At 44.1% G+C, this 20,754-nt stretch overlaps 2 protein-coding genes across 4 annotated transcripts in view; one reads left to right on the top strand and one right to left on the bottom strand.

The window, feature by feature from the left end:
• The window catches only part of Tg (thyroglobulin), a 180,387-nt gene that overhangs the window by 123,219 nt on the left and 36,414 nt on the right, over positions 1-20,754 (top strand).
• The window catches only part of Sla (Src like adaptor), a 50,644-nt gene that overhangs the window by 11,777 nt on the left and 18,113 nt on the right, over positions 1-20,754 (bottom strand). The window contains exons 2-4 of one of the 3 annotated variants that reach the window (XM_032916297.1): positions 19,960-20,154; positions 8,974-9,071; positions 1,116-1,215 (exon numbers count right to left, since the gene is read on the bottom strand). In XM_032916297.1, the coding sequence (XP_032772188.1) occupies positions 1,116-1,215; positions 8,974-9,034 (161 nt within the window). In that variant the 5' untranslated portion in view covers positions 9,035-9,071; positions 19,960-20,154. Of the gene's footprint in view, positions 1-1,115; positions 1,216-8,973; positions 9,167-19,959; positions 20,155-20,754 lie in introns of those variants that run through there. The other 2 variants (XM_032916290.1, XM_032916282.1) reach the window with 2 other exon arrangements.

Genomic DNA, 20,754 nt, shown 5'->3' on the forward strand with positions numbered 1-20,754 from the left:
GTGTGTGTGTGTGTGTGTGTGTGTGTGTGTGTGTGTGTGTGTGTGTGTGTGTGTGTGTGTGTGTGTGTGTGTGTGTGTGTGTGTGTGTGTGTGTGTGTGTGTGTGTGTGTGTGTGTGTGTATGTGTGTGTGTGTGTGTGTGTGTGTGTGTGTGTGTATGAATAATGTTGGGATGGGGCAAGTGCTTAGCACAGTATGCATAAAAAGTGAAAGGACAACACTGTGTCGTTAGTCACTCCTCTCCTTTCATCTTTACATGGGTCTAGGGATCAGACTTGGGTCACCAGGCTTGTGCCCCTAGCAGCTTTACATGCTGAGCCATGACACTGACCCCAACTTTATTTTAGTGACAGCACCTCTCACTAGCTTGCAAGTTGCTAAGCAGGCTAGGCTGTCTGGCCAGCAGGCAGGCTTGTCTTTCTTCTCAATACTGAGATTATAGGTGTGTGCTACCATGCCCAACTTTTGGCGGGGGTGTTCTGAGGGTTGACTTCAGGTCCCCATGCTTACACAGCAAGCTTTCTACCAATATAACTATCTCCCCAACCCCAAAATTTAGTTTTTAAAACCTGTATACCCAGCAGACATCCTTCATCATAAGTTATGTGTTCATCAGGGAACCTGTTCACATGCTGACATTGCTACCCCTGGGGGCCCAACAGCTCAGTTCCTCAACTGATATGCACGATTGAAGAATTTCAAAAACAAAAGCTTCCTGTGCTGTTTTATTCCCTCAAGTATAACCAAACATCCGTTTGCTTGTCTACATCAATGAGACTCTAAATCAAAGGACACAGAGCTCACAGCTTATGCTGTAGGCAGTTCAAAACCATACTTAAAGACAATGGCTGGAAAGCAGGCACTGCTGTTATCACTTACAGTGCTTTTGGATTCTGCTCCTCCTTCCCAGCATGCCCTAGTGAATAACATCACCCTGCATATTCAGAGGATGCCACTGGTGGCTGTAAGGTCCTGGGAGGACAGGTGACAGCAGGGGCCAAATTTCTCACCTCACAGAACCAGCACCTGTGTAGAACTGGACAACTGACTGCATCTGGGAATCTGATGGATTAGTCATGTTTAGGGGATCATGCATGTTTTGAGAGGCTCACTCACTCAGAAATCACACGCAGTTTCTCTCCCCTCCGGAATATTGGGGGGCTGATGTCAGGAGACGGGTAGTCATTCAGCACAGCCAGAAAGTCACTTTCAAGTCCTAGGAAGCAAAAAGGAAGCTTTTACTGACAAGATACAGGAAGCAATAGGGAATAGAGAGAAACAAAGCTGTTGGGGTTTCCCTCTAAAATAGTGGTTCTCAACCTGTGAGTCTTGGCACAGATCAGATATCCTGCATGTCAGATACTTACATTATGATTCACAGCAGTAGCAAAATTACAGTTACGAAGTAACAACAAAATAATTTTATGGGTGCAGGTTCCTACAACCTGAGGAACTGTATTAAGGGGTTGCAGTTTTAGGAAGGGTAAGAGCTATTGCTCTGGAGCCTCCTAGCTTGTGTGTGTAAAACTCTACTTTCACTTCCCCAGTGTTCCAGACCTCTTCCCCATGAAGACAGCCTTCAGACAGGCCTTGTGGCCACAGAACATGCTTTGACCATAACCCTACCTTGGTTCCAGTGTGCGTATGTGAAAAAAATGGGGGTGGGAGGTTCTGAGATCTAAATACTAGAGTCACACCTTATGGCTTTATTTCTAGGTTTGCCCAGTGTCTAAAGCCTCAGTATTTCCATCTTGAAAATGGGGTGCTAGATGAAAGAGCCTTATACCAGAAGGCTATGAAAAGACTCTTTCTTAGAGGCATTCACATGGCTTGCAGTGCTACTGACAGTTAATGAGTGGACACCCTCATTCCTCTCAATGGTGTGGCCAGTGAAGTTGCATAAACTTGTATACATATTTCTTCCCATTCATGTACAGACAAGTAATCCCACTTAAGCTAAGTGAGCCACAATAATCAGATAGCTAGATGGATGGATGGATGGATGGAGAGAAGGATAGTGGATAGGACAGACAGACAGACAGACAAAAGGACTAGTTAAAAAGATATCCAACATGAAGTGTAAAAAAAAGTAAATCTAATCAAAACATATCATACACATGTATAACTCTAATTAAAAAATTCTTAGTACTCTTTTTTCAGGTGCCATCCTTAGGCCCCGTGTATCCCACATCTATGGTACTTGGGGAAAACTGTCAGGCTAATCAATTGTGAGGATCCTCCAGGGATCCCCAGGCTCTGTGTTTAAAGAGACAAAACAACAACAACAATGATGACAACAATAACAACATACACACAGACACACAGACACACAGATACACATACATACACACACCCTTCTTCCTTGGAGTGGATGAGCACTATGTCATGCCTCCAATCAACAGGGATTTTAGTGTGGTTGTGATTGTGAGTACTTCCTATTGTAGGTACGTTAAAATTGAAATCCCTTCGCTTGGCATCTGAGATTCTACATGACCTACATTCTGCCTCCTTCTAATATGAGCTCATGTATGTATGAATGAGATTTTTAATGCCACTTGCACAGGGAAGTGTGCTCTTTGGTTCATGTGAGCCCAGTTGGCTACAGAGATGCAATGATAAGATGCAAATCTCCTTCCTGATGCCTAGCAACGTTTGCTTCCATCCTTAGTGATTTTCCATAACCCATGTGTGTTGATGCAGGTTAGTATTGGGGTACACTGAGGGAAGCTACACACTTACAAAGCAGCAAAGTTAGTTAGCACTCTACTGACTGGCTGGGCATCAGAACCCTTACTTCCGGATTACATCTTATATGTATTCATTTAGTGAATCTTCACTGAGGCCCAACCCTGACCCCAGCAGTAGTGACTAAGCCCACCTCTTCCTCCTTGACAGAAGGCTACATTCTAAGTCCTAGAATCATACGAGACATTGTTATGCCCTGGCTTCAGAAAGTTCAGTAGAACCCTGGTACTTAGCTGTGCAGGCTGGGTGCCTAGTAAGCCCCTTTCTGTGATGTACCGACCTGTACTGATACTCCAGCTCTGACCTCTCACAGTCTAAAAGTCCTACAGGCCAACTGTTAAATCTTTTGTGCAGACTCACCCAGAGAGAGAGAGAGAGAGAGAGAGAGAGAGAGAGAGAGAGAGATTGATTAAATGTGAGATTGATTAAGCAATCTGAACAGAGCTTCCAGGAGTTGGCTAAGTGCAGTCGGCTAAGTGAAGATTGGTGAATGAAGCAGAAATCAGTTATCACAATGGAACAGTACATGCAAATGTATTGTTCATTTGGGGAAACTGAGTCATGGGCAATTAATGATGTAAATGTTTACAAGGGGGAACAAAAAGTAAGTGTCCTAATGAGTCATTGGAAAGGAATAAGGGTTCCCAAGAAACAGCTGGGTCAGACAGGAAAAACCTTTCTTGTTAGCTGAGTGAGACTGCTGGCTATGGGTGATTCTAACACTCTGCCTTAATGAAAATTTTAAAAAGAAGTTCTTCTCTTTGTGGCCCAGGTATTACCCCACTAATTAGAAGCAGCATTCCAGTTGAATTAGGTTTGAAGAAAGAAGTTCTGAATTCTAATAAGGTACAGAGCCAGCCTCTGGGCATGAACCTTAAGCAATCTTGGAGGTTGCCTATAAGTAAACGAAATACCAGTGCACAGTAGGTACAGGTCAATGGGGAAGACCAGGCCATCAAGGAGCCCTGGATAAACCTTCCTTGAAAATCTTCACAGCTGCTGGGGCATCATTCAGAGTCTGGATGCCCAAGGGTATGACACCTTTCATGCCCACCCCCACCAAGAATTTCCTGTTCTGTAACCATGATGGGCAGGTGATGCTCTTGAGATAGAAACACATTTTTTTTCTGGCCTGATGTATCCAATTATAAAATGTTTACTCCCTAAGCTGCCAGCTGAGAGTGACAGGCCTTTTCCAGACCTAAGGCCTCAGCAGGTGCTGTCCCTCTGCCCAGTCACACTGGTTCTCTCCTCACTGCTTCCATCCTCAGCAACTCCAGCCTCTGGAAGAGACTTGGTGCTCTGCTAGCCCCTACCTGAAGCAGTGTCTCAAAGTTGCCCTGGCACATCTATATGACTGTCAGAGGAAGTGCCCGTTTCTGGCTAAGAGCTCCTAGAGGACTGAACACAGGGGTATTCAGAGTCAGGCAGCCCTGGGCCAGTCTGGAGCTTGCCAGACACTTCAGGCATGTGAGTGGAAAACATCAAACAGAGTCTATGTTAGGGTTCTCTGTGCTGTCCCTAGAGAATTCCAAGCAGAGAAAAACTTATTGGTATATACTCTTATGAAAAGAGGGTTAAAATGATTCCTAAAATATGTTATCTATAAGAATAGCCCCTTTAAATAGAGCCCGTGTCCATCACAGTGCTTGTGGCTTGATGTGGTCACACTGTATACTCAAGGTTAAAACTGTGAAACATTACAAAGCCACCTTTTATAGTGTCAAAAACAAAAGGAAACTGAAATAAAGAAAACACAGAAGCCCATTGTGAATGCATGCATTCCAGTGAAAAAAGAGGGATCCTGGGGGTTACAGATTCACAGTTGCAGAAGCAGTTTCTCCTGGAGTTTTCTTTCTTTTTTTTTTTTTCTTTTTTCTTTTTTGGAGCTGGGGAGCAAACCCATCCTGGAGTTTTCTTAACGACAAAGTTTTCACAATTATGACAGTGAACTATCACCAGCACAGCCTTGTACTTGGTTTTCTGCCTAAGGATTGCAGGGACATTCGGTGTGCTCCTCCTCATTACTAGAGACAGAACACCAAAGGATAAATCGATAGAAGACACACAGCCTGGCTTAAACCTCCAGGGAACACCAGCGTGGCCATAGTGAGCAGATTTGGTTTCAGGGTCCCACTGTCTTCCCTGAACTCTGATCCCTACAGGGAAACAAATGTCTGGGATGAGATATATGTTTTCTCCTCAAAGACATCTCCAAGGCTTCTCAGAGCCATGTTATTACTGAAAGTTGGCTGTGTTTTTTCATTTATTTAAAAAAGGACTAAATTTTTTTGACAAACTGCTGCAGACATTTTGACATCCATTTAAGCTACCAGATTAGGCAGACTTACACATGTAGCATGTGAAATCAGGAAGCTAAATGAGAGGATGGTACAAATCCATTAGGACTTTACCTTGTACACAAAGTGGATTTTGCTTCCTTTTTCAGAAAAATGAACATTTGGATCCTACGAAGTAATGAACGAACTAGGAAAGGGGATAAGGAAGGAGGGACATACAGATTCACAGAATAAATATGTGCTGGCCACGAGGAACCCAGAGCCTTTGAAATCAGCTGAGTGATCCATATGCCACCACTTTAGAGCTTTGTATTTGAAGGAAGGCTTCTTTTAACTAACTAGAGCTTGGCTTGTTCCCATATTAAAACAGGACATATCAAAATCTGCCTTGTGGTGGACTATGTGGCCTTCATGACTCACACGATCATTCCCACACAGGATATGCATACTCTTTTGCAATCAAGACCAGCTCCAGCTGGATCATCTCGGTATTACTGATACACAGGAGTGCCAATGTGAGGGTATCTTACCACCTCTGGCTCATCTAAATAAAAACTCCACTTGGTGAGAGGAGACAAGTATCCAAATACTTGCTGATAGCTGGGGAATGAGTAGGAGTGGGGAACAGAATATACGAATGTATCATGTAAGGAAAGGAACGTGAGTAGAAAGGAGCCCAGACAGGATACTGGTCACATGTCACCTAGCTCATAAAGAACAGGCCTTTGTGGTCTGTTTATTCTTTAGCATGTCACAACCGTTTCTTTTCTAATGCTAGCACCTGCTCAGTAGCCTCATTGGTGGCTGTAGCAAAAACTGTACCCATCTCTCCTCATATTTTTCGCAGCCCTGTAGGTCACCTGTTCTTATGTGGGGGATAGGATGGCATAGCTGGAGAGTTAATGACATGTCCAGGGGACAGCATGAGACTATGGGTCCATGGTCACTTCACATAGCTCTCTTTGCACCTTGTGTCTAGGCTCTTCTCAATTGACACTCCATCCTCCATAGATAAAGACTGGATCCACAAGAGGTGGTGCCGGCAAACCCTGTGGCTAGTGGGTACAGGGCTGAATGGCTGTGTTGTTTCAGCTTCTGCTTTCATACTGTTTGAGTCATATCCAAACCCATTGGCTCCTGAAAGGTCGCCATTAGGCCTGACTTTCAGTAACTTTGTCAGTAAGCAGCACCTGTGAACATAGCCAATTAGATAGAGCTGCAGGGCTGCTTGGCAGAAGGCCTACCTAGCTCTGCTGATGCATGTAAGCCAGGTCTGTGGGTCCTATCATCTACAGGTAGGGATTTGATAGGGTACTTACTTGTATTTTATATTAATTAAGGGTAAAGAGACTCAGAAACCAGATCTCCTTCTGTCTAAAGCTATCCCATGCTCCAGAAGAGGGTTAGTGATCTAGAAGTGAGCACCTAGGTCAAGACCTTACGGGTGCTTCATTTATGAGATCTCACAATAGCCCAAGAGTGTCTGTATCATTGGATCTGATGACTGGGCATAATTCCTCACTCCAGGCACATCCTCTTTTAGAGCATAGGTTACCCTGGAATATGATGGAGTTTTAAAAAATGGAGGGACACTGAACACTATGCTCAGTTAATCTGCTTGTTTTATCCTCACATATCCCTGACAAGCTGGATGGTGTTAGGAGATTCACTTGACCTTCCTGGCCTCAGTTTCCTCCACTGCAAATTAAAGAGATGGTGCTAATGTTGTTGGGCTATTATAAACATTAGGAGTTGCTTTAAAGGGATTTTCGCATGAACTGCTATTCTTATGTGAGATACTTATGTATATCTGATGGCTCATGTCATATGCATAAAGCTCTTAGAACCATGCGTGGCAGGCATATCTCAGACACCAAGCCACACTACAGTTACTACTGTTATAAAAATGAGAACTAAGAGACACCGTGTTGACCTGGCCAGTCAGCTCTTGATTGTGTTAGATGTGGAGGCAGAACTAGCACTGGCCTGGGATATGCCAGCTTTAGGGACTTAAGACCTTCCAGAGCCTGGTTGAAAATACAGCTTGCTGTTATCCACCCTCCACCCACCATCACAGCTCTGCTGGGTCTTGAGATTTACCCATTTCCTGCCTCTCTGTACCTTGCTCAGCTCTGTTTTTAATTGGTATCAGCTGTGTACGTGCTTATGGAGTGGGTGTGATTTCTACCCGGGCACAGTGGGATGGGTTCTGAGCACAGCTGGTTTGCATGGTCTGATATGAGGTGTCACTCTGTAGGTCACAGTGATTCAGAAGGAAGAAACCAATCGGTAGGGGTGGGGGAGGGGATTACAGCAGAGTAACTAGGTTGTCTTTATTGGGTGGAAATATGTGTTTCCCCAACATCCTGGGAGGCCCCCGGTTTTAATTAATTCTGCGCTGTATGCATGTGGCTCTCCCTGAAGAGAGTTGTCTGAAGTTTGCATGGACTTGGAAATTTACTATTTGTAATTCTGTAAGAAAGTTCCTGGGGTTGCCAGTTCCACTGCATTTACACTTGAGGGAGGCTCACACTTGAGGGAGGCTAACACATTAAGGGATGGCCCTGTAATCTACTTAGGTAGCTGACCTCAAGTGAATCTTAAAGTACTCCCACCCTCCAACTAGGTCACTGCTCTTTGCTCTACTGTGGTGGCAAAAGATCAAAGCTAAGTCCCTGAGGATAGCCATGGAAGACTGGGGTACTAACCCAAGATCACACAGCTTCTAAAGGACTTGAGAGTCTATGGCATTCTGTTCCTCTGAAATGTATACTTTCCCAAAAAAATTGACGATGTCTTTATGACACTAGTTCCTAGGAATCACACTGATGAACACACATGCTCAGGGCTTCACTGTCCTGGCATGCTGAAGAAGGAGTTCCTGAAGGCCAAAAGACTTCTTTTGTCTTGAGAACCCTAGGGCAGAACCCCTTGCCCTGAGCCTTTTGTCCCCCAGGCCATCAGAGGAAGCTATAGCTGCAAGCTGACCTGAAGCCTAGCAATTCATGCAATGCCAGATGGAAGTAAATTAGACTAGCAGTGGCTTGGCACCTCCTCCCATACTCATATAGGTATGGGAAGAAAGATGAAATCAAGTCAGGCCTGACAAGAGAGGAAGCTTTTCAGGGTGGGGCAATTGTGTGACTATCTGGAGTATACCCTGGTACAAGCCTGGGGAATTCTCCTAACCCAGCAGTCAGATGGGAGACCCCTGAACCTCCTTCTTAGGTGTGACCTCCGGCCCACACAATGGAAAAAGAAAAAGACTACTTTATGTCAATTAGCATTTAAAAAGTAAAAGCTAATGGGCAAGTCTTTGGAGGTCAGTGTTTTCATTAGACTTCCTCAAGCATACAGGCCCCTCTGGCCCAAAGTGATTCCTAAAATTCAGAGAGAGAGAGAGAGAGAGAGAGAGAGAGAGAGAGAGAGAAGAGGGGATAGAGGAAGAGGTGAATGAAGAGAGGAGGAGAAAGGGAGAAGGAAGGAAAGTTAGAAGCCTACTTTTTTTCATGTAGGAAAACTACAGAGTACGCAGAGAGACAAACCCAAAGTCATGAGCTGAGGAATGCCGACCTCCCTCTGCCTCCTCTCAGAGGCCTTGCTCTTAGATCATGGCTCTTTCAAGAGTGTATGCACACAGGACTTGAGGTTCTAAGCTTAACATTGTCTCAAACTCCATATGCACTCTGTCAAAGGAGCTTACGAGTTTTAAGAGTTCCCTCTCAAACTGACAACACTTTCCCATCACCAAGCCTCTAACCCTTCCTAATGTTCATTATTAAATAGTTGAAGCACAAAGTAAGGGAATTGTACAATGTCACAGCAGTACCCACTGCCCAGATTTAACAAGTACCACCATCAATCATGATCCTTTCCTGTGGGCTATTATAGGACTGAGTTAAATATCTCTCCAGAGAAGTCAGACTTACCCTCAGTGTTGGATAGTGGTCTCTCCAAAGGTGCAGGTGTGGATTTCATGCTGTTCCCCATCTCTTTCTCTCCTCGAGATGTGGAAGGTACTGGAAGCCTGCAGTAAAAGAGACACACACGCAGAGTGAAGCGCACCCACAGCTCCCTGAGTGGAGAGTGACCTAGTTCAGAGCGCATGGTGCATCATTTCTCAGGCAGCCTGCTTCTTGAAAGGGGGCTGTTTTTTATGTCAAGATGCAATTCATGAGTGTTGGTGACAGAGGCACAGCTCAAATTCTTTTATCAAGGGGATGACAGAGAAAAACCACAGAGAAGGAAGTTGCTAGCAAGTGCTGTTGGTGGCAAAAGTTTCCATTCCTCCACACCACTGCTGAGCAGAGAAGGGGGTGCTGGAGAAGTTGAGTAGTATCATAAGTAGCCCCAAAGAAGCTGTGCTCACAGACCCCTGCCAACAGTTCTCATGGTCCAGGAATTCAGGACACAACACATTTAGAAGGTAAAAGGCTTCACAGTCTGAAGGTGCAGGGGCAGGGCCAGAACATGCTAGGGCATTTTTCTTTGATTCTTTCTTGTCTGTTTGAATTTTCATGCCCATGTTAACAAAGGCTTGCAAAGCCAGATTCATCACTGAAACTTCATGACTTCTTTGGAGTATGCTTTCCAGGCTGCCAAACAGAGTCACCTCAACACTAGCCTTTATGATGGCAAACCCTTGTGTCCGTAAGAAAACAAACCCCAAATAGGAAATGACTTGTCCCAAGCCACATACAGGTAAAGGACAGGCTGTCTCATTTGCCTCATGATGGGCTTTCCAGGAGTCCCACACAGACTACTATGCTGTAGCTCTTTTTTATGAACTGATATCCCCTGACAAACTGTTAATGTTTTCTTGCCTGCTCTGGGGTGGGGGGTGGGGTTGGACATCTATTGGGTATTTGCCACAAAACTGAGTTAAAACAGGTGAAACATAGTTCATGGCCTGGCTGGACATCATCATGCTGACAAACATTCAAATCCAGGGACTTTGGACAAGTATTTTTAAGAGAGAAGAAAGTCTTACAGATGCTGTGTCTTCCAAGATGACAGAAGCACAGAGAACATGGCCATAAGTCTAGACAGAGTTTCCCATTTCCAGGAAAAGGAGAAAAAAACTGGCCAATCTCTAGGCTGAGAGGAAACACATACACCAAACAGAAACATTCTACCTGTTCTGAGTGTACAACTTGGGTCAAGGTCACATGAGTTTGAGACTCTGGCTTCAGATCACATATCTATATTCTGTGTGTGCAGCCAGTCTCCAGCCACGGGGCCAGCTCCTCAAATGCCCTTCATATGCTGAGAATACCATAAGTCAAAATTATATTTTATACCAAACCTAGACCATAAAAGTTCAGCAACACAGCGCCCTGTACAGAATCTGATGGGGATCTTAGCTCTATCCTGCTGTCCATCATTAAGAGAGAAGACTGAACCACAGATATGAGCCTAGGAAAAAAATCAGAATTCAAAAGTCAAAGTACAACCTCTACTGAGTACATGTGGCTTTTGTGCTACTGTTAAGCTTAAAATTTCAAGTCCTATGTGTAAACATTCTCGAAAGAGCCATGCTCTGAGAGCAAGGCCTCTAAGAGGAGGTAGAGGAAGGTCTGCTCTCTATCCTAATTTTCAAGAAGGGGAGACAGGAGTTAGAACTCCTCATCTTTTAGGAAGCAAGGAGAATGATAGGGTCCAATGCCTGGGGTCAGCCTTGAAATCACATACGCCCCAAAAACAAAAATGGACCTAACAGTTTATATATATATATATATATATATATATATATATATATATATGTCATTATTCACTTATATTTCACTTGCTAATTGAAATTAGGGATATATGTGATTTTTGTTACACCCTTATTTCACCCACTTGGTAAAGAATGTATATACCACAAGACAAAGTGAAAACAGTGAAATTTCCAACATATTACAATGTCATAAATTTCCTTTCTCTTTGAGGAAAAAAGATTTCTCAATGGATAGTGAGTGCACAGTTGTACTCTAAAAAAAAAAAAATCTTTAAATTTGGAATAGGTAATGACTTAACCTCTCCCCTGCCAGCACAGTGGACAGTGCTAAGCTTCTAACCCATACCTGACCCTGAGCCAAGGGTTTCAGAAAGACAGCACCTACTGACCAGAGACAGTACAGGTGCCTGGCATTCAAACTCTTCCCAGTTCCCTCCCAGGTCTTGAAGGATGCAGGAAGGGAGGAAGGATGCCAAGCTGGAAACAAACATTTTTCTCCACATAGGAAGACTACAATGCACACAGAGACAAACCCAAAATCACAAACTGAGGAACACAGGGTGAGCAGCCTGATCCTAGGCCTGGGGCTTAGCTCTTACCTCACTTTCCTGGTTCTGAAGTGTTATCCTCTCTTGCCTTCTCCTGACAAGAGGGCTGAAGATCTCCCTCAAACCACCATTTTCCTGACATCTCCACAGCCCATAGCATCACACCACTTCACAGAGCCTCCAGGAAGGAGTTAAGTCACTACTTCCAAGCTTTTTCTTTGAGAAGAGTGGCAATCCCCAGAAGGAGGAGAGCCAGGGTCTCCCAGAGGAAATAACCGAGCAATTTGATTTAATCCGTGACAGTTTTCTATAGTGGCGAGAGGTGGAGAGAAGGTACAAGTGACTAATTGCTTCTAGGAACAATAAGAAAAGGGCAGAACAGAGCTAAGTTAATTAACACTGGCTCTGCCCATCTCTGCCTCCCCCGCCACTTTCTCTGTGGAATGCTTCCCCCTCCAGGTCCAGGCGGAAGGACTATAGTGGCTTGTCACCTCCCTCCAGTCTTGACATAAAAGCTATTTTCTGTGTGCCCTTTATCCTCAGTTTCCACTTCTGAAAAATGAGATGAATAGGAGAGTAACTATCTCCGGAGAGTGAGCCTTTTAACCCCACTTCATTCTAGCAATCAAGGCTCTATGGCTCTTGGAAGATTATTAATAAGAGAAAAAAGCCATCATCATTTTTACAAAATCCCACTGGAAGGAGTACAAATTCTGTCCTTATATTCTTTAGAATGGAAGGAAGGTAGGCGGCATGTGCCAGGCTACCTTCTCGCCAGAATCTCTGAGAGCAGACACTTCTGTTTTATTTTAAGAGGGGTGGTCAGGGGCTGGGGATTCCCATGTAGAAACTCCATCTTTCTTGACTTCAGGCAGCATGCCCTCTGCTGTGTCCTCTAGATGGCATTGGACAACGCGTGTCTTCCCACTGTTTGAGTGCTTTAGAGGGAGAAATATCCCAGGTCTTTGCTGGAGCTGTCATAGGGTAAGTGTCCTCTGCAGTTCTTTCCCTGCTCAGCTCCAGCCCTTTCCACTGTGAGTCTGCATCAGTGCAAGGAGTCTGACAGCTCCCAAGTCTTCTACTCTGATGGTATCCCACAGTAGAACTATATGTGTTTCCTACATGGCACACTTATCACCCATGTCTGTCTGTAGAAAGGAAGGGCATCTGCACCCTTTTCAGAACATCAAAGAGAAAGAACATCAAGAACTTCAACCAGGGGCAAGGTGGGAGTACACCCTGGAAGTCACACAGGAGCCTTAGACACAGCAGGCATGAATGTAAAACCTAAGAGCCCAACCTTCCCTGTAGTAAGCTATTTCTTCTACAACATGACAGCTATAAATTCACTTGTATGGCTATCTTCTAGGGTTTGGGAGCCAGAAGCCACTAGTCAGGAACCTCAATGTCCACTCAATATGTCATCTCTAACCACAACAGTGACACACATGGAACAGACACCAAGCAGATTAGTTTTGCTCTTTTCTGCATAGGGTTAAGTACTGCAATAATTATGCCTGACTGCTCACATAGTCTACACTTGCCACATGCTCTGAGGTTTCAAGACTAGGCAGAGGTAACACAGAGGTCAAAGCAGGTCTACTGGCTCCAATGCCCACACTTTTTCTACCTCTGGGGACTTGCCCTAGCCTCCTATTCTTCTTTCTGGTCTTAGAAGACAGCAGCAAAGGAATTCTTCAGTCATGTAGCCAAAGTTGGCAACCATAAACTTTGAGGGGAACTATATATTCATACAAGGGACATGAAGTCCAAGGGGCCTGTTAGAAAAAAATAGTCATGACTAGAAGCCTAAGCCTAGAAACCCACTATGAGAAGGCTAAGGGACAGAAGAGAGATCAGTGAAGGCTTAATGCTACCTCAGTTCAGGGGGAAGATATGAAAATAATTCCAGACTTGCCAGCGCTTAGAACTGCAACACTATAGGTCAGAACAAAACAGAAAATGGTGACTATCCTAATGGTATATATGTGGTCTTGCAACATAGCCAGGCTAGCCTAGAACTTTTGACCTTTTCTTTGCCTGACCCTCTGGAATATTTTAATTATGGGCATTTATTACAGTGATCAACTTCATTAAAATGAAACTAGCCTATGCATACACTGAATATATCAACATAGCACTTGAACCTTTCTCAGGACTTCCCAAGGACTCTCTCTGGGTGTGAGTAATATCCTAGGCAGATGCTTAAGTTTCTGATAGAAACATCTCTGGAGTCTCCACACTTGCCTTACCTGCATGAATTTGTTTTGTGCTTCAAAGCTGGTCCAAACTCAGAGAGTCTCACAGGTGGGTCTGCAGAGCAGGGTTACCACTAACTAGTCCAGGTTCCCACTTACTGTCTACCTGTCCTCAGGCCACTTTTTTTCCTCTGGGCCTCCACATTCTGCTCTTTTCTCCCGATTTAAAATACAAAAGTATGCTCCACAAAGTTGTTTGAGAAATAAATTGCTATGCATAAATAAAGGAGTAAAGTGTTTGATAATTGGTAGCCAAAAAACTGTGCCAAATGCCAGCTCCTTTGGTGTGCCAGAGTCATTAAATAGCTCACTGTGCCAGTTGGGCAAATCACTTGCCCTTTCTTGGCTACACTGCCTCATCTACCCCACCTCCACTCAAAAGGCGTGACTGGTCTCCCTGAGACTTGTTCAGTGATGCCTGGGGTCTAACAATTTATCTCAGGGAAAATAGAAGCTGTCACTGGGGCTTAGTGCCGGGCTCCTCTGAGAACCTGGCAGGATATCCTGGGGCACCCCACCACATCCTGGCCTCAATTGGCAGGTGTCTCTCCCTGAACGGGTATGCCGGGGCAGCCCACCCTATGACCCCATCATTCCTTGTCTACTGCTCAGTCCTGCTGTCCATTTCTGTTTCCTGCATAGAGAGAGGGGGCTGGGCCATTGCGTCTATCTCCTGGGGCACCAAGTAAGGTCAAAACCTACATACCCATGATGGTACCTTGCAATCAGCCATTGTGTGCCTAACTCACAGCCAGAATGTAAAATCCTACTGGGAGAATGACTTGGGGTCCTTCTGGACATGTCAACTCATACCGCATGGGCTGCAAGAGGCCACAGCCAGCTATGAATGTAGTAGAAACTTACTTAAAACATAACCCTTTTTTTTTCTTTTTTCTTTTTTTTCGGAGCTGGGGACCGAACCCAGGGCCTTGCGCTTGCTAGGCAAGCGCTCTACCACTGAGCTAAATCCCCAACCCCCATAACCCTTTTTTTGATTGTATGTTTTTTGAGCATGATTATAGGCATTGCTTTATAATGTGGGAAGTACTGAACATGCCTAGTCCGATTTCGCTCAAGCCTGTTGTTTTGAACATGTTATTTTGAAGGAAGTTTTCCCAATTCAAAGAAGATCAAGGCAAGTTGCTGTTGACTAACCATTTCACATGGAGATTTGTAAATATAGGTCCAGTTATAGAAGGAGCCTAAGAGAGACATTCAGGGAGAAGCTAGCATGTGCACAGAAATCTGGACCCCAACACTAGCAAGGCTGTGATTTCTTCACAACACCACGTTTCCCAGCAAAAGTTCCTTTTTCATTTCATTCATACATGTGACTCACCAACATTACTCACAAACTTACCATCAAGATAGAAATCTGAGTTGTGCTCAATGTAATATGCACAGATGATGACCCCTTCCTTGTGAGTCAGCCTGGCTAGGATCTCAGGTCAAGTAGGACTCAGACAGCTGCTCTTCCATAAGTCCAAGGCAACCATCACAGTTAAGAGACTGCTCTGGGCACTGCCCCAAGCTGGATTCTGACTCTAAGCTCTTGACTGAGTATTAGACATGACTGTCCCCTTGCTGACTGATTTCTGTATTGTTTCTTCCTCTCTCAACCCCAGAGCATACTCCTCAAGGAGATCAGAAGCAGATAAAACAAAAACCGCAGTGTGCCAGCCAACCAGAGCCACTTGCAGTGTCCTGGTCACCTTTAGCAATTAGTGCTGAGAAATTCTCTAGTTTGAAGTATTTGACAACCTTTGTGATGTAAAATGGCATGCTATGACCTAGTATTGGATTCCCACTTTACATCCCTGGATGTGTAAGCCCAATGGGCCTCCCAGCAGTACCAGTTAGCTCTGGATCACTAAATCCAACAGTCTAAAATTGACAAAATTCTTTAGCCTGTATTTATTATACAGTGTAATTGGTTTATATTGCATCCATTGAAGTATGTCATGTGCTTTGACAATATTTTCTTCTATTACCCTCTCCTGTCCCTTTCTACTGTCCTTAGACAGTTTCCTTTCTTTTCCCCAATTTTTGTCCCCTGTGCCTTCATGGCCTGCTTATGTGTATGGGTATACATATACACTTACATGTGTGGTATACATGTATGAATGTGGGGGGAGAGGGACACACACACACACACACATACACACACACACACACACACACACACACACACACAGAGAGAGAGAGAGAGAGAGAGAGAGAGAGAGAGAGAGAGAGAGAGAGATCTAGGTTTCACACAAGGGGAAGATCATAATATTTGCTTTCTAAGTCTGGCTTATTTTGTTAATATATTGATCTCAAATTGCATTTTCCAAAGACAGCATAATCTCATTCATCTTTATAGCTGAATAAAACTGTTGGCTGTGTGGATGGATGTGTACAACATGTTCTTCACTGCTCTGTTGATGAACACCTAGGCTTGTTCCTTATCTTAACCATTGTTTATACTCCCCCAGTAAACATAGTTATGCAGATATCCATGTTGTTTACTGACTTGGAGTCCTTGGACCCACACTCAGTTTTGGTACAGTTGTACTTTTTAACTTTTTTTTGAGGATGCTCTCTCTCTCTCTCTCTCTCTCTCTCTCTCTCTCTCTATATATATATATATATATATATATATATATATATATATATATATATATATACAGTTTATCTTCCTACCAATGAATCAACAAACCTTCCTTCTAACTAGCAGTTTATATGGAAGCCCTCCTGCCCCAGACATACTTCTTAGGTTGCAAAGGAAAGGAGACACTGAGTTCACTGAGCAGCCACTGTATTGAAGGTCTCTGTGTAATGCTTAAAATGCTCTGATTTATTCAATACCCAGAATGTTCAATTGACAAATGAGGAACCTAATCAGGGAAGAGGTCAACTTTCAGGGCATATATTTTCTTACTCTCGGCTCTAATTCTGTCAGTCATGTTGCTCCCAGAAAAGAAGCGTGCTAGTGCTTTATGAACTTGGTTTGCTTGAGATGCTCTGCAGAAGGAACAGAGGCCTGCTGTGCCTGCTGCATCTGACCACTGGAAGCCAATTCCTCATGCACAGTGCCTAACCAGAGATCTGGTTCTTAGACTCAGACTCTGTTGTGAAATCATCTGAAGAGTGACTGCCTGTCATGAAGATGAGTTAAACCAGTTTCCCCTAAATTTTACTTTCCATATATTATATATTATTTAGTACCCAGAGTGGGCCAGCTAGAGTGGCCACTGAGCAAGCCACTATCCTTCCTTGAGAGGCCATTGTTGCTTCATAAAAAGTAGGCAGACCAGATGGAGGACATCCTATGTTCATCACAGGCTGATGTGAATGCTTATGAGTTTCTGTGGCCTAACACACAGCAAGAATAACCGTTCTTGGGCAAAGGTGAACATACATGCAGGACTTCTGATATCTCTATATTCAAAATACCATCTCCTTTGACATCCATAAATCTAGACCTTTGGCATTTTTTCAGAAAACTGAGACCAGAGAAATCATTCAACTTATCTCTGGTATTAGTGGGCTGCTCAGAAATAGGGGCAGGCTGTGAACCCAGCCAGACATCTGCTTCCAGGGCTGGCTGCCACTTCTGATACCCTAGAGCATTAGGAAATGGCAGAGTGTGGCATGAAGCAATACCGCCCCAGGACAACTTTCTGAGGATAGATACAAGTACTCTCAACTAAAAAGAAAAATGTGTTCCTTCATGTATCTGGTGCCTAATACATGTACAATAATTATGTAATAAATGAAGATGTAAATTTTGCTAGGAATGTAAAATGCTTAGTCTGGTGTGAGATATCTGGTGTTAGGATAGGGGAACCCCAGGCAGAAAACAATGATCACTTTCCTTTGAGATTCTCTGAGTCTCTACTTTACCTGCTTACCATATATACCCAGCCTTTTAGCATAGCCTGCTAAAAGTTCGATCTCCCCATATGTCTGCTGCTTAAAGAATTGAGACTCACCCAGGCTAATAACAGAAGTAAGACACTGTGCCCTTGAGCCCCACATATAGCTGTAGCTGGAATTACTGTACTCAAATATGTTCCTTCCTGAATGGCTCTCGGTTAGGAGGAAGTGGTTGGGACATGATGTACTTAATTCCTCTTCAGAAGTTTGGGGTGAGAGAGGAAGGGAGTCTGCCACATGGTATGACTCCAGTATGTATGTACTGAGGGAACAGATGTATAGATGGAAGGATGGGTGAATAGATGGATAGATATACTGGTGGATGGATGGATAGATGGATGATAAGGTAGATGGCTTGACATATGAGTGGGTGAATGAATGAGTGGGTGGAGGGATAAATAGAACAGAGGAGGAAAGGGAAGAAAGAAGGAAGGGTAGATGGATGGATTGATGGATGGATGGAAAGATGGGTGGGTTGGTGGATGAGGAATGGATAGACAGACATGCTTACAACAAGAGGTACTCATATATCCGCCCTTCAGGTGACTAACAAATGGTCTGATTTGCTGAAGACTCTTAATGAGGCTTTTTAATCCAATTTCATGGCAGAATTGCAGTAAATAATTTCCTACTTAATAGGAAATAAGACATTACCACTCAGTCACCTTTATGAGTGCAGAAGATAGATGAACGTGGTCTGAAATAAGTAACTTATGAATTTAAGGACATTCTGTCATCCACAGCTTCCCCAGCCCAGAGAAACAGAGATTTCTCTCTGATAGGAACATTTGTTGAGATAGGTGTCCACTGATAAGGCTTCCTTCTGTCCAGTGGAGCAACAACAACAATTTGTCTTCAGAAAAGAGAGAAGGAGCCCCATGTCTTGACTTTGAAGTTCGATCTCCCCATATTTAACACTACTAGAAATTTTCTGCTGAGAATGTCTGTGTAATTAGGCAGGTTTCTCCTGGCTCAGAAATGGCATTAACAGCTAGCTACTAAGCTACATGTTGCATATAATGGGCACTTCTTACAAACATCACAGAAATTAAGCTTCTTCTAATAAAGGAAAAAAATAAGCAGACTTTCAGAAGGGCAAAGGAATTTGCGCAGAGTCACACAGTCCTCTCAAGGCAAACCTGAAATGCCTTCCTAGGTACTTCGATCTGAGATCTAATAGAAAGGAGATATCCAAGTGGATTTCAGTGTGTCTGTCCCACAAATTATCACTACACTTCTAGAGTGTACTAAGGATCTTAAATAGCATCCAGTGCCTGGAAAATATGTTCCAACAGAAGTTGCCGGAACTCCTGTCCCTCCCACTACAACACAGCACAGTTGAATAGTCTTGCAATTCAGCATCTTCTAGCAACCCTCAAAAGGACAATCTGCAGACTATGGGATGTTAAACACAAAAGCCCCACTGTCAACAAGACCTTTGTCCTTAGTCCTTTGCCCTCACCAAGACTCTTCCTTCCCCTCTAAAGGTCCTTAGAGCTCCTAGCTTCATGTATCTCTGAACCAGCTAAATGAGTCGAATAAATCAGTTAAACTTCTGAGCCTCTTTTTCACTAGTCAGAAGTGAAGAACAATTGTGTTCTGAAAGTAACTTAAAATTATATTTAACACACTCACTCTGCACAGCAAATATCTGTTCAGACCCCATTCAGAGGCTCCAGGAGGGCCATTCTGAAGGTTCAGCCCAAGATTGTTCTCCGACACCAGTTTCTCTCAATATGCAGGTCCCCACTTATCATGTACCACAGCACATTGCTTAGGAAATTCTGAATTTCCAACATTTCTTTCATTTATAACATTTCATGATTTCAAAATTTATATGAATTGAGTGTTGGTCTTCTCTTTAGCCCTCCCTCTCCCATCTGTCTACTTCCTGCTTAGATAATTGCGATTATCTGTACCACTTTCCCCAGGAATATTTAAACTACCAGCCTCCACATGGCCCAACTACTGTCATTCAAGGCCTCTGCATTTTTAGACATATGGCTGGCTGACAGCCCTCACTAGACACCTACCATGTATCTGGGCCTATGTTGGACACTATGCATATGCATATGCTGCCTCAGTTCATCTAACCAATTTCTGTGTGCTCTAGGCAGCACTGTTTCCATTCCGTAGCTGAGAGCACAGAGGTCTACAGTGGTTTAAATGACTTGCTCACAGTGACTTGATCAAGGCAATATAGCTGTCACATCCTAGATGTTTCCTGGGTCAGAGTGCCCCTGGCAAGAAAACAGGCTGCCCACCACCCGGCACAGCACCTTCCTCTTTATGTGCAGTTTCTCAGCATCCTCTGAGCAGTCACAGTGCTGAGGAGGTTCTTCACTAGGACTTTTCCCTGATCGATTTCAGGGGTCCTTCTCTAGCTCCCCAAAGCCTAGTCCTAATGGCTATACCTCCAGAGGTCTCCTAAAGTCTGTCCTGACTCTGTCCCAGCCACAGTTCCCCGAGTACCTTCAGATGCAGACCATGGCCTCTTCCTGGGAGTTCGAAGTAGACAGTCAATGGGTTGAGGGGCACCAGTTCTCATCAGCTGCTGCTGCTGTTCCAGGTTGAGTGGACCACACGGGCTCCAGTGGGAGTGTAGGCAAAGCCCATGTTATCAAGCAGGCTGCAGAGTTGTAGTTGCTAAAGGGCCTCACACTTCCTCTGTTGAAACAAGGAAGGCAAAGGCACGGGGCTGGTAGGAGGGCAGGTTCCTGTTTTCACTAACCACCCAAAGCAGACTTCTCTCTACAAGGACAACGGGGAAGAGAAGGGACGCACTAATTCCTTTACAAAGCACTTGAGAATACAGCCAGCTTGACTGTAAATTGCCAAGGCTTATAGAAACACACTCTCTTTCCCTCTCTTTTTCTAATTAAAAGGCAGATGGGGCTGTGAATTTGCCCGTTTGTGTCCCCAGAGCTTTCTGGGTCCAAGGAAGCTAAGGATAGGTCACTGTAGCTTTTCTATCCAGAGTTTCTTCATTTTCACAGCTCTCTTGTGTCACTATAGAAGGGACCTAGATCAGTCCCTGGAGCTGTGCTCTTCTATGGGCCTGTTTCAGTTCCCCGGGACCAAAGACAGAGGACAGATATTCCCCTTGGCAGAGCTACCCAGCAGAGCCTGGGCACAAAACCTACATCCACTAAGGTACTGCTAGAAGAAATAAAAATGGCTCTTTAGACAGAGCTTAACAGGCAAAAGGGAGTGGTGGCAGACTGGAGCAAGGCATTATCCTTGAGGGAGCCCAGATTTAAGGAGGAA

Source organism: Rattus rattus, chromosome 1 (genome assembly GCF_011064425.1).
Source record: "Rattus rattus isolate New Zealand chromosome 1, Rrattus_CSIRO_v1, whole genome shotgun sequence".
In the NCBI taxonomy this organism is placed as follows: domain Eukaryota; kingdom Metazoa; phylum Chordata; class Mammalia; order Rodentia; family Muridae; genus Rattus; species Rattus rattus.